General features: G+C 46.2%; 1 protein-coding gene across 5 annotated transcripts; it reads right to left on the reverse strand.

Annotated features, from left to right (window-relative positions):
• Positions 1 to 46: 46 nt before the first annotated feature.
• On the reverse strand, positions 47 to 15,856 carry LOC139546731 (cyclin-Y-like protein 1). 5 transcript variants are annotated; one of them, XM_071355455.1, is made up of 11 exons: positions 15,373 to 15,849; positions 14,625 to 14,805; positions 9,660 to 9,740; positions 9,308 to 9,351; positions 6,847 to 6,941; positions 6,719 to 6,754; positions 6,530 to 6,581; positions 4,354 to 4,473; positions 2,192 to 2,358; positions 847 to 1,009; positions 47 to 587 (listed from the first exon to the last, which is right to left on the reverse strand). In XM_071355455.1, the coding sequence occupies exons 2-11, from the start codon at positions 14,779 to 14,781 to the stop codon at positions 471 to 473; spliced, it is 1,032 nt and encodes a 343-aa protein (XP_071211556.1). In that variant the 5' UTR covers positions 14,782 to 14,805; positions 15,373 to 15,849; the 3' UTR covers positions 47 to 470. The 5 variants fall into 5 exon arrangements, with proteins under 5 accessions (XP_071211556.1, XP_071211554.1, XP_071211553.1 ...); XM_071355453.1 differs by having other exon boundaries at positions 15,001 to 15,849; XM_071355452.1 differs by having other exon boundaries at positions 14,625 to 15,849.
• Between the last annotated feature and the right edge of the window lie 1,552 nt (positions 15,857 to 17,408).

Consider the following 17,408-nt stretch of genomic DNA (forward strand, 5'->3'; position numbering starts at 1 on the left):
ACTCTTGCATAGTCTCATCTCCACTCCAATGAAAGCCACACGGATGTTTCATGATTAGTGTTTATTTAAAATACTCCATCTGCAAATTATTTTTCCATTTAAAAACAGAAAAATGTCACAGCTAGCAGCCTACATAGTAAGCAATTTTTTTTTTTTTAAATAAACAGGAAAGGAGTCTTTTCTTTTCTCTCTGTAGTGAATAAGTTATTTTGCACAGGGGTCTGGGACCAGCCAGTCAGGGGAGGGGGCATGAGGGGCTGCCAACGACAAATCCCTGAGAGGTACGAGTTGGTATGGGGTTTGTGGCGAGTCATGGTTAGGTATCCTGGAGTGTTTGTTGGTTAGGCCGTAGAGGTCAGATATTGTGTCGCTGTCCAGTGAGCACAACATTGGTGTATGGCTGTCCAATAAGAGAACAGCATTCGAGTGACATTTGTCCAATGAGAGAACAGCACTGTAGTATGGCTGGCCTATGAGAGTACAGCATTGGAGCAGCGGATGCCCACCAGGTTGTCAGCGCTAAAGGACCTCCTCATGGCTGCTCGGCTCCGGTCCTTATACTTGTCCTCACACAGTCTGGAGATGGCCTGAACACACACACACACACACACACACACACACACACACACACACACACACACACACACACACACACACACAGGGATGAGTGACTAGTCACTGTGGCTTCAAACCTAATGGACTGGTTAAATTCCCTTTCTACAACTCTTGTGTCCCTCTCTGCTACCATCTTTTCTGTGACGCATTCTCAAACTTCTACTGATACCTGTAAGCTCCATCATAGCCCTCTCCCACCCACCACCCTTTAACTACCCCTCATTGCCGTACCTCCAGTTTCTGTGCCCTCTCGTTGCCGAGTGTCTCCAGTGGGAAGCGGAGGTTGTTGTCGTCAGCCAGAGAGCGCAGGTCGAAGTAGTACTTGGCATAAACACTAGCCGGGACGTTGATGTTGAACTGCAGCAGCTCCAGGAATTGGCGTTCCATCTCGTTCCTGAAAGGGGAGAGCGAGGGAAACATGGTTAATATACACATTCCTAGTAAAAGTTGCTCTTAGGCACAGCTATAGGATCAACCTCCCCAAATTAAATAATAACCCTGACAATCAGTGGGGGAGAAATGCCAAATGGACTTTAGATCAGTGATAGGGGTAGCTTCATCCACAGGCAAGCCCTCAGGGCATCAATCTAATCCATAGCAAACTCCACTTGTCTTTCCCTGGAGCAGCAAGGAGAACGGTACATGAGGGCTATTCATTCTAACTGTCCTGCAGTGAAGACCATACTGGCTTTCTGACAGAGCGGCTTGCTTCAGGTATATCATGTCTCTCCCTGTACAGATCCCCCTCATCATCCTCATCTTCACGACAATGAATAAGAGCGGCATGCCGGTCACCATGGAGACAGCATCCAGGATGCTTTGTGGGAAAGGAGACATGAGAGGGCCAGGGTGGCTGAAGGTTGGTGTGTGTGTGTGTGTGTGTGTGTGTGTGTGTGTGTGTGTGTGTGTGTGTGTGTGTGTGGTCTCCCAGGGAAACTAATGGAGCGGGCGAGGGCTGGGGCCATTATGTAGTAGCGGTGAGAGCCACTCCAGACCCTCCCTCCCCTTTCCTACCCCCGCCAGTCCTCGGCCCAGCTCACAAAGAGCACTTCAATGGAGGAGATGAAACTAGACCGCGAGAAGAGAGGGACAGCACACACACAGAAAAACATGTACACACGTGTACTGTTAAACAAATGAGACATACAACACACTCCAAAACCTACTAGAATGATGGCCAGTAGTGTAGTGAGGAGCAGCCTACTGATTGCTTTGAGATTGCCTTCTGAACACAACCTCACTCAGCCTCCGTGCCTCTCTCCCTCTGTAGTCTCCTCTCAGTTTGATCCTAACACAGGGGCCCACATCACACAGCCCTGATCAGAGCTAGAGACAAGACTACTGTACCAGTCTACAGACCACTGCCCAATGACTGATCATCAGACCAGGAAGGCGGTCTACGTCTGTCCTCCACCTGGACATGACTCAAAAGAATGACTGCCAATGAGCCTCTTCCTTCAATGTGAAAAGATGACATCTGAACCAGCACAGTACGGTTCAGGTTGGCACAATAGTGAAAAAAGGGTATATTGTGTGTAATGACTCTATATAAAAGTGACAACTGTGGCAGACGTACATGTCCTCCACGGTGATGTCTTTGAGGATCTGGCAGTAATCTACGTTCCAGACAGCCTGGTCATCCCACACCTTGGAGGCCAGCAGGATGGCCCCCAGTACAATGCGCTTCCAGTTACATGGACAGATGTCTATCTCAGCGTAGGTCAGCAGACGCTCCAGGTACACCTGGTGAGGTAGATAAACCTGCGGTGGCTATTTCACTTCAGAAATGTGATTGGCACAACAAAGAAAATAAGTAAGCGCAATCAGTGGGTAACAGCATGTTATTGATTTATTTGAACCAATCACACTGTAATAAACAAATGCAGGTCTACTCTGTTCATTGAGATGAGGCTCTGTTCACTTGACTTGCTGTGCTTTATCAATGGTTTCTAATACTTTGCTGCCCTCTGGTGGTACATTAGTGCAGATGCAGGTTAATACAAAATCAAATCAAACTTTGTCACATGCACCGAATACAAGAAGTGTAGATCTTACCGTGAAATGCTTACAAGTCTTTAACCAACAGTGCAGTTCAAGAAGAGTTAATAAAATATTTACCAAGTAGACTAAAGTAAAAAATAAAAAGTAACAATAACAAGTCAATGTGTGGGGGTACAGGTTAGAGGTAATTTGTACATGCAGGTAGGGGTGAAGTGACTATGCATAGATAATAAACAGCAAGTAGCAGCAGTGTACAAAACAAATGGGGGGGGGGGGTCAATGTAATAGTCCGGTGACCATTTGATTAATTGTTCAGCAGTCTTATGGCTTGGGGGTAGAAGCTGTTAAGGAGCCTTTTGGTCCTAGACTTGGCGCTCCGGTACCGCTTGCTGTGCGGTAGCAAAGAAAACAGTCTATGACTTGGGTGACTGGTCTGACAATTTTATGGGCTTTCCTCTGACACCGCCTATTATATTAGGTCCTGGATGGCAGGAAGCTTGGCCCCATTGATGTACTGGGCCATACGCACTACCCTCTAGCGTCTTATGGTCAGATGCTGAGTAATTGCCATACCAGGCTGTAATGCAACCGGTCAGGATGCTCTCGATGGTGCAGCTGTAGAACCTTTGAGGATCTGGGGACCCATGCCAAATCTTTTCAGTCTCCTGAGGGGGAAAAGATTTGGTCGTGCCCTCTTCACAACTGTCTTGGTGTGTTTGGATCATGATAGATCGTTGGTGATGTGGACACCAAGGAACTTGAAACTCTCAACCCGTTCCACTACAGCCCCGTTGATGTTAATGGGGGCATGCTTGGCCCACCTTTTCCTGTAGTCCACAATCAGCTCCTTTGTCTTGCTCACATTGAGGGAGAGGTTGTTGTCCTGGCACCACACTGCCAGTTCTCTGACCTCCTCCCAATAGGCGGTCTCATCGTTGTCGATGACCACTGTTGTGTCGTCAGCAAACTTAATAACGGTGTTGGAGTCGTGTTTGGCCATGCAGTCGTGAGTGAACAGGGAGTACAGGAGTGGACTAAGTACACACCCCTGAGGGGCCCCAGTGTTGAGGATCAGCGTAGCAGATGTGTTGTTGCCTACCCTTACTACCTGGGGGCAACCAGTCAGAAAGTCCAGGATCCAGTTGCCGAGGGAGGTGTTTAGTCCCAGGGTCCTTAGCTTAGTGATGAGCTTCATGAGCACTATGGTGTTGAACGCTGAGATATAGTTAACAAACAGCATTCTCACATAGGTGTTCCTTTTGTCCAGGTGGGAAAGGGCAGTGTGAAGTGCGATTGAGATTGCGTCATCTGTGGATCTGTTGGGGCGGTATGCGAATTGGAGTGGGTCTAGGGTATCCGGGAGGATGCTGTTGATGTGAGCCATGACCAGCCTTTCAAAGCACTTCATGAGTACCGACGTGAGTGCTACGTGGTGGTAATCATTTAGGAAGGTTACCTTCGCTTTCTTGGACAACAATAACTAGCGGAATACATCTACAGCACAGGAGGTTGGTGGAACCTTATTTGGGGATGGGCTTGTGTTAATGGCTGGAGCGGAATGGTATCAAATACAGCAAACACACGCGCCGTTCCAGCCACTAATATGAGCCATCCTCCCCTCAGCAAACTCCACTGATCTATTGTATCCTTTCATATATGTGTTGATTAATCATGTATTCGCTGCTGATACGTGGGTGTATAATGTGTTTTGATTGTGTTGTTGCTGACTGGACTCACCAAGGTGACGATGGCACACTCTGCAGTGAGCTGTGCAGCGCTGAACAGAGTTCTGACAAAGCGGTAGATGAGTTTGTGCTCGGGGTCCGTACGAGAGTAGTCACCAGGAACCTGCTCTCTCTTCAGGGAGAAGACCGTGTTAGACACAGATACAATATACACCAGTGGAGGCTGCTGAGGGGAGGACGGCTCATAATAATGTCTAGAAAAGGAGCGAATGGAATGGTATCAAACCATGTGTTTAATGCATTTGATACCATTCCACTCATTACCACGAGCCCGTCCTCCCCAAATAAGGTGCCACCAACCTCACATGATACACCAGCCCAGATTCAACACATTCAGTCTTAAATGGCGTATAGACTACTCTCAACAAGATACAGTTGAAGTCGGAAGTTTACATACACCTTAGCCAAATACATTTAAACTCAGTTTCACAATTTCTGACAATTAATCCTAGTAAAAATTCCCTGTCTTAGGTCAGTTAGGATCACCACTTTATTTTAAGAATGTGAAATGTCAGAATATTAGTAGAGAGAATGATTTATTTCATCACATTCCCAGTGAGTCAGAAGATTACATACCAAATACTAATTGATTGTATCATTGCCTATAAATTGTTTAACGTTTCAGGTAGCCTTCCACAAGCTTCCTACAATAAGTTGGGTGAATTTTGGCCCATCCCTCCTCACAGAGCTGGTGTAACTGAGTCAGGTTTGTAGGCCTCCTTGATCACACACACTTTTTCAGTTCTGCCCACAAATGTTCTATAGGATTGAGGTCAGGGCTTGTGATGGCCACTCCAATACCTTGACTTTGTTGTCCTTAAGCCATTTTGCCACAACTTTGGAAGTATTCTTGGGGTCCTTGTCCATTTGGAAGACCCATTTGCAACCAAGCTTTAACTTCCTGACTGATTTCTTGAGATGTAGCTTCAATATAGCCACATCATTTTCCTCCCTCATGAAGCCATCTATTTTGTTTAGTGGACCAGTCCCTCCTGCAGCAAAGCACCCCACAACATGATGCTGCCACCCCCATGCTTCACAGTTGGGATGGTGTACTTTGTCCCCATGTGCAGTTGCAAACCGTAGTCTGGGTTTTTAATGGCGGTTTTGGAGCAGTGGCTTCTTGCTTGCTGAGTGGCCTTTCAGGTTATGTCGATATAGGACTCGTTTTACTGTGGATACTGTGGTACCCGTTTCCTCCAGAATCTTCACAAGGTCCTTTGCTGTTGTTCTGGGATTGATTTGCACTTTTCGCACCAAAGTACGTTCATCTCTAGGAGACAGAACGCGTCTCCTTCCTGAGCGGTATGATGGCTGCGTGGTCCCATGGTGTTTATACTTGCATACTATTGTTTGTACATGTTTTTTTTCTGAGGTCTTGGCTGATTTCTTTTGATTTTTCCATGATGTCAGGCAAAGAGGCACTGAGTTTGAAGGTAGGCCTTGAAATACATCCACAGGTACACCTCCAATTGACTCAAATGATGTCAATTAGCCTATCAGAAGCTTCTAAAGCCATGACATCATTTTCGGGAATTTTCCAAGCTTTTTAAAGGCACAGTCAACTTTGTGTATGTAAACTTCTGACCCACTGGAATTGTGATACAGTGAATTATAAGTGAAATAATCTGTCTGTAAACATTTGTTGGGAAAATTACTTGTGTCATGCACAAATGAGATGTCCTAACCAACTTGCCAAAACTATAGTTTGTTAACAAGAAATTTGTGGAGTGGTTGAAAAACAAGTTTTAATGACTACAACCTCTGTGTATGTAAACTTCCGACTTCAACTGTAAATAAAATATTTAAGTAATTTCTAAATTTAGGTGAACTATCAAACCTAATGGGTTTATGTTGAGTTTTCTACTAGCTAAACTAAATATTATTCAATCCTCCTGCAGTGGTGTGTTTTATGCTGAAGTTGGAACTAGAGGTGCACTGGGCTGGGCTATGGCATAAAGTTACAGTGTAAGGTCTAGAAGGGTGTGGGCAGACTGGCTGATGCCAGATATTGATGTAGACAAGGGCAGACACACCAGTACAGACAACAGTAGATCCACTGCAGATCCCTGTTTGGATGTAAACCTATATTAGAAGCTATTCTTTGGAATACATAAGATTCTGCAAACCCAGAGTGGATTATGGCAAAACTGGAACTGCCCACTCACCGATAAGGGGTGCATCTTCTCATCAAAAATGTCCAGTGACCTGTCAGAGTCCCTGAGACAGAGAGAACACCACTCTTTCACAAACCCCAATACACAGACATTTTGCCAGGCCCAGAGACCACCAACAGATCCATAATACCTACTACCTATGTATACTCAAAATGAACAAGTCAAGACACTGCCACTCACCTGTTTTTAATGTGGTAGTATATCGCTAGTGTAACACTGGAAGAGGAGAAAGATAATTCATTAGGACCTGTGTTCAACTAGAAAAGGTACATGTCTTGTATGTGCATATGAAGGTAGCAGGAACCCACCATTTTATTGTGCTTTTCAAGTTGGGCTGGCTGACCGTGCTGTCATCTATAAAGATGGTGGAACAGGAACTGTACTTCTTAGAGAGAGGAGAGGTCTGCAAAAGGAAATGTGTGACATTCAGTGGAAGTTGTCTTGGAAGTCAGACAATGCTACACTGCTCAAAAAAATAAAGGGAACACTTAAACAACACAATGTAACTCCAAGTCAATCACACTTCTGTGAAATCAAACTGTCCACTTAGGAAGCAACACTGATTGACAATAAATTTCACATGCTGTTGTGCAAATGGAATAGACAAAAGGTGGAAATTATAGGCAATTAGCAAGACACCCCCAATAAAGGAGTGGTTCTGCAGGTGGTGACCACAGACCACTTCTCAGTTCCTATGCTTCCTGGCTGATGTTTTGGTCACTTTTGAATGCTGGCGGTGCTTTCACTCTAGTGGTAGCATGAGACGGAGTCTACAACCCACACAAGTGGCTCAGGTAGTGCAGCTCATCCAGGATGGCACATCAATGCGAGCTGTGGCAAGAAGGTTTACTGTGTCTGTCAGCGTAGTGTCCAGAGCATGGAGGCGCTACCAGGAGACAGGCCAGTACATCAGGAGACGTGGAGGAGGCCGTAGGAGGGCAACAACCCAGCAGCAGGACCGCTACCTCCGCCTTTGTGCAAGGAGGAGCACTGCCAGAGCCCTGCAAAATGACCTCCAGCAGGCCACAAATGTGCATGTCAGCATATGGTCTCACAAGGGTTCTGAGGATCTCATCTCGGTACCTAATGGCAGTCAGGCTACCTCTGGCGAGCACATGGAGGGCTGTGCGGCCCCACAAAGAAATGCCACCCCACACCATGACTGACCCACCGCCAAACCGGTCATGCTGGAGGATGTTGCAGGCAGCAGAACGTTCTCCACGGCGTCTCCAGACTCTGTCACGTCTGTCACATGTGCTCAGTGTGAACCTGCTTTCATCTGTGAAGAGCACAGGGCGCCAGTGACGAATTTGCCAATCTTGGTGTTCTCTGGCAAATGCCAAACGTCCTGCACGGTGTTGGGCTGTAAGCACAACCCCCACCTGTGGATGTCGGGCCCTCATACCACCCTCATGGAGTCTGTTTCTGACCGTTTGAGCAGACACATGCACATTTGTGGCCTGCTGGAGGTCATTTTGCAGGGCTCTGGCAGTGCTCCTCCTTGCACAAAGGCGGAGGTAGCGGTCCTGCTGCTGGGTTGTTGCCCTCCTACGGCCTCCTCCACGTCTCCTGATGTACTGGCCTGTCTCCTGGTAGCGCCTTCATGCTCTGGACACTACGCTGACAGACACAGCAAACCTTCTTGCCACAGCTCGCATTGATGTGCCATCCTGGATGAGCTGCACTACCTGAGCCACTTGTGTGGGTTGTAGACTCCGTCTCATGCTACCACTAGAGTGAAAGCACCGCCAGCATTCAAAAGTGACCAAAACATCAGCCAGGAAGCATAGGAACTGAGAAGTGGTCTGTGGTCACCACCTGCAGAACCACTCCTTTATTGGGGGTGTCTTGCTAATTGCCTATAATTTCCACCTTTTGTCTATTCCATTTGCACAACAGCATGTGAAATTTATTGTCAATCAGTGTTGCTTCCTAAGTGGACAGTTTGATTTCACAGAAGTGTGATTGACTTGGAGTTACATTGTGTTGTTTAAGTGTTCCCTTTATTTTTTTGAGCAGTGTATATTGAACCCTATCCCTTTGAGGTAATTGATGCTAACGCTAGCCTGTGGTGGCTATAGCCAAATAATGACGTCACCAATTGGTTGCAGTCACTCCTGACAAACTACTTCCAAGGTAAAAGGTTAGGTTTGAAATGTGGGTGAACTAGGCTATGTAATCTTGGGTCAGGGCAGTCACTATAATACAGATGTGTAGTTGAGGCAGGACAGTGGACACACTTAAAACATTCATACCAGGTCTCCTGTTTAATTGTGTTTGTCTTTTAGCTGACCGGACACCCCAGCCACTTACTACAGGGCTAGTCTGTTCTGTTCACCACAAGCACATAGGCTACATGAACACACACACAGTAGGGTATTTGACCAGGTCAAAAAGTCTAGGCAATTAGTTAGTTTCCACAGTGGAGATATTAAATAGAGGTCAGAGTAAACAAAGATTAAGAGGGGAGCCATAATGTCAGCCAACCCTCTGCTCAGACCCTATAAAAGCTGACCAATCATCAGGTATGATGTCAGATAGTTAAATTTGCATATGTATTAGTTTGGTGTTGTCCTCCAGAGTAGGGACACAATGTTTTGGTGTCTCATCTGCCAGAGCCACAGTGCATCCGATGACCCCAGGTGACAATGACATCATACAGCTAACTCTAGAGCATGTGATGAATACACACAGTAGCCACCCCCCACACACACAAAACCTTAATTATTGTTGGTTGACAAAAACCCAACCTAACCATGAAATACTTACATGACTAACATGGTTTATGTGATTGCTTTTCCTCTTGTCTTGCACTGGAAGGAAAAAGAAAATAGGCCATGTCAGACTCAGGCAAAACAGTCACATTGAAAGGGAAAGGATGAGGAACAGTCACATTGTGCTTATGAGAGAGCATAGAAGAGTCACTTACAGTAGCCTAAGTATCATCTCTTTACATAGCGTGCTAGAGCAGAGACATTGGTGGTGGAGAGGGCGAGTTACCACCGTACCAAGTAGCTAAAGTGCATAAAACGAGAGTTTGAGACGTGTGCCGTATGGACTCTCACGGCATCATGATCATGTCTCGTGTGATGATGTGATGCGAGCAGAGTAGATTACTTACACGCACAGTCTGTCTGGGACTTGCTGAGGAAGATGGTGCTGACTCGGGCATGGTTCGATGGGTGGGACTCCTGGGCCAGGTCTGGAACACACAAAGTCACCATGGACCAATAGAAAACAGTAGATAAAAGGGGGATAATGATACAGACTGTTATTGAAGAGACTGACTTGTTCCATGGTTAGTGATACAGAGAACAGCCTGTGTAAACTCTTAGTTCACCGGAGGCCGGTATGTTGACCAGAGGCCGGTATGTTGACCCGAGGCCGGTATGTTGACCCGAGGCCGGTATGTTGACCAGAGGCCGGTATGTTGACCCGAGGCCGGTATGTTGACCAGAGGCCGGTATGTTGACCCGAGGCCGGTATGTTGACCCGAGGCCGGTATGTTGACCCGAGGCCGGTATGTTGACCCGAGGCCGGTATGTTGACCAGAGGCCGGTATGTTGACCAGAGGCCGGTATGTTGACCAGAGGCCGGTATGTTGACCAGAGGCCGGTATGTTGGCCAGAGGCCGGTATGTTGGCCAGAGGCCGGTATGTTGACCAGAGGCCGGTATGTTGACCAGAGGCCGGTATGTTGGCCAGAGGCCGGTATGTTGACCCGAGGCCGGTATGTTGACCCGAGGCCGGTATGTTGACAGCAGCATCATCGCATACTAAACGATGAAGATCGATTTGATGACCTCATTTGAAACCACACCACATAATCGGTCCATTACACACAGGTTCAATGGTTAGGCTTAGCAATTAGACAACCTGAACCAACCGTAATGTATTAACAGCTGCCTCTCTGTCTGGGATTGTGAGCCCCTGGTGTGGAACGTGGCAGGCAGGGCCAGGGGGATATCAGATCAGGCGGCTTGGCAGAGCCAGCATACCCCCCCGTCCACTCAGGCTGTGGCCGGGGATGGTGGTATGGGACTGGCAGGGAAGGGGCAACAATGAGGCCTTTGTCTGGGGTCTCTGTGGAGAACACTGGGTCCTCTCTCCTTAAGCTCCACCCATACTGGCCAGCATGCTGAGAAACAGAAGGTGGAGCAGAGAGGAGGGGTGCCAGTCATGCCTGCCCATCTGCAGACATGCTACCGAACAGCGTGTGCGCTTTGCAGAGCATAGAGAAGCGTCATGGACAACTTGGACCAACAGGTAAAACCAGTGGTTTTCAACCTGTGGTCCAACCACTGTTGATCCGTGGGGTACTGGAGGTAGTTTTTTGGTAAAAAGCTATTTGATATTACAATAGGCCTTTAAATCTGTTACAGTCACTGATAAAATTGACTCTTAAATTTGACCACTAAAATATTTGTGATTTGGTGGTCCCCGGAACAGAAAATGTTGAGAACTGCCGAGGTAGACTTTTGCAACACGGTGCAACATACACACTTCTGCCACTACCGATCAGATAAATGGCACGCTGTCTGGGATTGTGAGCCCCTGGGCTCCCGAGTGGCGCAGCGGCCTAAGGCACTGCATCTCAATGCTAGAGGCATCACTACAGACCGTGGTTCGATTCCAGGCTGTATCACAACCGGCAGTGATCAGGAATCTCATTGTGCGCCGCCCTATTGGCCCAGCGTCGTCCGGGTTAGGGTTTGGCCGGGGTAGGCCGTCATTGTGAATAAGAATTTGTTCTTACCTGACTTACCTAGTTAAAAGGTTAAATAAAATACAACTCAGATTAGAGTACATCAGACACCATCATGTGATTACTGCATCCTAGATAAGATAGAGCCTCAGCTCCCCTACCCAGCCACACATCTCCTCCCTCCACCAGCATCTACCATTCACGCCCTGACCCCTACATGGACTGGAGTCTTCCTGCCGGGGAATCCCATGCCCGCTGAGCACTGTCTGTGCCCGTCATGGTATTTCTGTCCCGGCTCCACTGCTCCAGTTTAAGAGGTATGCCACTGCCATGTGATGCCAGGAATGGGATGTGGAGTTGGAGCCAGGCGGGCATACAGTATCTCTCAACAGTAAGGAGGGCAAGCCATGGTTAGCATGTTACCCACTAGCCTATACATACCCACTACTGCAGTAGTAGGCCTATGAGAATCTGCCCTGCCCCTGGACCTACTACAGCAGGTATAGGTCTTCCGAGTCATAACCAGTGGTCATACAAACTGGATACACAGATTACTTCATTCAGCCCCCTTCACTCGTATTCGTCCCATTTTGCCATGGCTCATGCTGTGTTCTTATACTATCCGAGTGACTCAAAATCAATGGGGGCCCCATGCCATGTTTGAATTTTAGTGTTGCGATTCAGTGATGTAAATGCGAAAGCACAACCGTCACTCACCGCTCTGTTTTTCCTCTATGTCACGGGCACTCAGAGGCTGCGTGACAGCGAAGCCTAGTCTGACTTGCCTGTTTGTTCTTACATGCTAAATAAAAACATATCTAGTATCCACTTTGCTAACGCTGCGATGGTTGTGATGGTGATGTAGTCTATTGTGCTAAAATGCGTCACTGGCGCTAGGCCGAAGAGTGGCTGTCTGAAGTCTCTGCACATGGTGATTACGCTCTAAAACTTCTCATTTCCTGGCTCTCACAAGACAACACTTTGGCATGAGTGGCCCTTATCAGGTGATCTACCCTCAGTTCAGTCTCCTACTCGTTATCATCCACCTACAGCTGGTCCTAGACCTGTGATGAAAAGCAGGAGGACTGTCTTCATAATAGTGCTGAGCAATTAGTGCTTTTTGAGGTCGGTTTGGTTATTAAAAAATAAAGATTTTCCGTTTCGATAATTGTTTTTAAACATGAAATGCACTATGCATTATGTCGGTTGAATGCTGTAAAACCACAATAAAACAATGAATAAAAGTCACATGACGGTAGTGACTGCCATACCCATGACACTTATTAACAATCAGTTATTCACAGTATTTAATAAAAATATTTCAGGTTGTGTATTTAACATGTTTTATTTGATAACTTGTATTTCATTCCAAATCATCTCTATAGAGCTGTTTCCTATGCTGTCTAACAAAACCACTATTGTAGTAGTTCAAAGTAAATAAGAATACTTTTGTAACGGTTGAATACCAATTATTAATCACTTAGATAATGTATTTTCAGGTAAAGATGCCTCATGAAAAAACTGCTCTCTTGATCGTGGATTCTTCTGTCTCCTATGTAGCAGGCGTAAAAGAAACAGACTGGACAAGTTTAGCAGTCAATGGACTATGGTCATTGTAGTTTATTATCAAGTTGTCTGCGGTAAACTATGTAGAAACTATGTTGGAAACTACAACTCCCTTCTACATCACACCGTTTGAGCTTGATCCGATTTATCTCTAGAGAAACTGCAGCACACATTGAGCTCACCCAACAACAAAAAAGAACATGGAATTCAAATAATTTAACCAAAGTCAGTTTAAAAATGAAAAATAACCAACATTTCAGTAACAAAACAACCAACTCAGCACTACTACATAAGGACACAAAGAGAGACTGACCATCTAACCCTGACCCAGGGTTAGCCTTACAACAGCTGGGTCCAACACACTAGGCTTAGTGCTAGTAGACAGGCAGACCCTCACTCTCTCTGAAGTCAAAAATAAACCAAGGGGGCTGGGGAAAAGTGCTCTCTCAAGGGAATGCCTCTGTTACAGTAGGGTGTTGCAGAGATCAGAGGCTATATCAATGATTCATTCATCCGTTTATGGCAAGGACTGCTAAAACAAAACATCCTTGTAACATTGCTGCAATTCTTTCATGGGGAGGATATCCCAAGCTGGAAGGCATGCAATGAAATCACATGGGAGTCATCCATAGACACAAGGGGTCTTATACTCACTGAGGATTAAAATAGTTATACTGTAGCTACATAACACTGCTTATCAGAGCATAGTGTACATAGTATTGGTTTAAAACAGATTTTCCACTTGTATATGATGTGTGTATGTGTGTGTGTGTCAGCTGTCCTGTGGTATAACATCAGGATGCCAGGGATATCTGGCAGATTTGGGGAATAGATTCTTGGGGGTCTGTGCCATATTACACCAACCAGCCAGCCTCACCATGCAAATGGCACCCTATGCCATAGTGCAGTACTTTTGACAAGGGCCCATAGGGCTCTGGTAGTGCACGAAATGTAGTCCTTTGTAGTGCAGTTGGTAGAGCATAGCACTTGTAATGCCAGGGTAGTGGGTTTGATTCCCAGAACCAACCATATGTAAAATGTATAAATGCATGACTACGTCATTTTGGATAAAAGCATCTGGTAAATGGCATACACTCACTAGCGTTTTAGGTACACCCACATTTTAGGTACACCCATTTAGTACCGGGTCAGACCCCCCCTTGCCTCCAGAACAGCCTGAATTATTTGGGGCATGGAAATGTTGCTAAATTGGTATCAAGGGACCTAACGTGTGCCAGGAAAACATTCCCCACACAATTACATCAACAGCCTGTACTGTTGAGACCAGGCAGGATAGGGCCATGTTGCAGCAGATGACCACACCGGGTTCCACTCCGATAATGCTGCTTACGCCAAATCATGACTGCCATCAGCATGATGCAACAGAAACTGGGATTCGTCAGACCAGGCAATGTTTTTCCACTCTTCAATTGTCCAGTTTTGGTGATCATGTGCCCACTGGAACCACTTCTTGTTTTTCCTCTGATTGAAGTGGAACCCGGTGTGGTCGTCTGCTGCAATAGCCCATCCTTGACAAGGACCGACAAGTTGTGTGTTACGAGATTTTGTTCCACACACCACTGTTGTACTGCGCTGTTATTTGCCTGGATCAAACACTCCTCCTTCCCAGGCAGCCTCACCACACCTAACTTTATGTGCATGTAATTCAATTGGCTACAGACCTGAGGGAGGTGTATGAGAAATGGTGTGCGCAAAAGACTAAATGTGTGTAAAACTAATCAGAATATTGTACCTTTAGTATCTCTACTGCAGCAACTACAGCAGCTAATCCCAACTGCGCGTGCTTGACACCTACCGTCAGGCTCCTCTCTGTCGCTAATGTGCTGCAGGTACGGGCCGGTGTCTTCCCTCACGTTCGCGCTTATTTGGTAGTCTTCCTGGCGGTCCGCCAGTTGCCTTGGTAACTTTGGGCTTCTCTCCGGGGACACGCAGCATGCTATCGTATTCCCCATTCCGCACGAGGAATAACTTCAATACTATTTTAGAATCAAGAGTAGTGCAAAATTCCTTCAAATCAAGTATGCCAGCTAGCTAGTTTCAGCTACCAACAAATACATACGCTTATCATTCAGCTACAAAAAACATTAAAAACTTTAAATATTAAATTATAAACCAAATTGCTGACAATAAATATCAATAAATTGCACTTCTGTCCATGGGGGTGTGCTTGCCTGTTCTCCTTCCGCACCATGCATTAATCAAGATTGCTGGCTGTGCAACAAAAATAAAAAGCGATGTTTCTTCGTGTATACTATATTAGCTACATTGAGCAAAAACAAGGTTGCTCGCTACTTAAAGACATAAATCATTTGTAACACCGAGGTCATCAAGAAGCTATTTAAACCTGAGCAATACAAGTGGCTGCCCATTCATCCATTGGCCATTCCTTTACAAGCAAAGTCAGCTAGCCAGCAAGCTAGCTATAGCAGCAACGGAACACTGTCTGTATGAGCGATTAGCTTGTCCCTTTAAACAATATAACTACTCCACGCATATGCAACTAGTTTCCAACCGTCGATTCCGAAGTAAATTAGATATCTCACGCCAGTCCCTTTTTTGATTACCAATCCCAGGATCAGACGCCAACTCTATCCCGAGGCTTGGTGTTCACGTAGCTGCCGTCTTGATAAAGAAATCAAAGCCGGAGCGGTTCAAATCATTTATCGAAGTCAATCTGGTCAAGTCTTCCCGAAGTTCATCTTCGACCCCACCCCCCTAACTTTCGGACTCAGGATCATCCGTTACCCCCTCCTCCCCACCGGACAGTTCTGCGTACCGCTCGCAGCCACTACGGCCATCTGTTCCGAACACCGCTACCTGGCATGCACAGTTGACAGAATTCCTTAAATTACTATTGGGCGTGTAATCAAAACGAGTGGAATTTCTCAATGGCCATTGGTTCAAAAACGTGTAAATTGAAATTAATTCGGGAAAATAAATACGTTCAGAGCATACATCTCATCCTTATTGCTCTTCAAAATATGAATAATTAAGAATGACCGTCTCCCATCGTTCAATGGGCGGATTCGATCATTCTGAGCCGCGGGACACCGGCCCATGGCCCGTGACGTAACCGGGCAATGGCGGTAAGGCATGAACGCCGTAATCTACGTCGCGTGGTCCTGTCGTCAACAAGGCACCATGGTGCATCGTCCAGAAACATACATATATTTTCCATAAAACATACACTCACCGAACAGTTTATTACTAAAACGAATGCAATCAACTTTCACCCTGTGCAAAACACGCCGACCCGACCGCCTGATTAATCGAATCCCCTCATTGTACATGTCCAATTTTTATTTTGATGTAACCTTTATTTAACTAGGCAAGTCAGTTAAGAACACATTCTTATTTACAATGACGGCCTACACCGACCAAACCTGGACGACGCTGGGTCAATGGTGCGCTGCCCTATGGGACTCCCAATCACGGCCGGTTGTGATACAACCTGGATTCGAACCAGGGTGTCTGTAGTGCCAGACAGCTGCGCCACTCGGGAGACAATCAAGTTGTTCCATATAACGACACCGCTTGTTTAATCGTCATTTGATTGGACAAAAAACAAGGAAAAGGCCATACCTCAATTATTCTTACAGAAGCAGCGCCTTTATATTGAGATAGCTCTTCATTCTGAACATTTTAAAATTCCAATTAGAAGACGCTCAGGTCAGAAATTATAACACATACTGCTTGCAGTTAGAGAGGTAGGAGGTGAACCAGTTTAGGGCAGTCCCACAGATGGCAGTGTGCTCTCTGAGGTGCTGCTGTGTTCTACTGCGTCAAAAGCAACACTGAGGTCCAGAAGAATCAAGATGGTGGGGGATCCTGTATCTGCAGCCATGAGCAGGTCATTAGCAGCCGCCTTCACCAGGGCTGTCTGTGCATGGGTCTGAAGCCAGACTGGAGAGCTTCGTAAAGCTGGTTAGCGCTGAGGTGTGAGGGAAGTTGAGTTGCCACCATCTTCTCCAGGAATTTAGATATAAATGGGAGGTTGGAAATAGGTCTGTAGTTTGAGAGGAGGTCTGGGTCAAGGGATGTTTTTTTGAGAAAAGCGGTGATGGCAGCAATTTTGAATAGTGAAGGCACCTGCCCGCTGTGGAGGGACTTGTTGAACAGATTTGTTAAAAACTGGATGAGAGCAGCTGAGCATGTTTTGAACAGTGATGTTGGAATAGGGTCGAGAGTGCCACTGGTAGTTTTCAATTTTTATATTAGTTTATATTAGCAAAGTCACTTAGAGGATGAGCAGATACGGGTGGTGGTGTAGGAGCCAGAGTGGGGTTAGATTTGGAGGATAGTATGTTCTCTCGGATGGTGTTGATTTTAGCCTTGAAGAACTCAGCAAATATATTGCATTGTTCGGTAGTTGCTGTGGGAGGGCCAGAGTCTGTAGGGTGGAGGAGGTGACTGATGGTGGAAAACAAGGTCCTAGGATTTCCTCGGTTGTTGTCTATCATGGCAGAGTAGAAGGTGGAGCGGGCTGCTTTAATGCTTTGAAATAGCAAGCCTGGTGGTCTTTATGGTTTGCTCTAGCTTGCGGCCATGGGTATTCATCAATGGTGTACTGTATATAAAC

The sequence above is a fragment of the Salvelinus alpinus genome, chromosome 20 (assembly GCF_045679555.1).
Source record: "Salvelinus alpinus chromosome 20, SLU_Salpinus.1, whole genome shotgun sequence".
Classification (NCBI taxonomy): domain Eukaryota; kingdom Metazoa; phylum Chordata; class Actinopteri; order Salmoniformes; family Salmonidae; genus Salvelinus; species Salvelinus alpinus.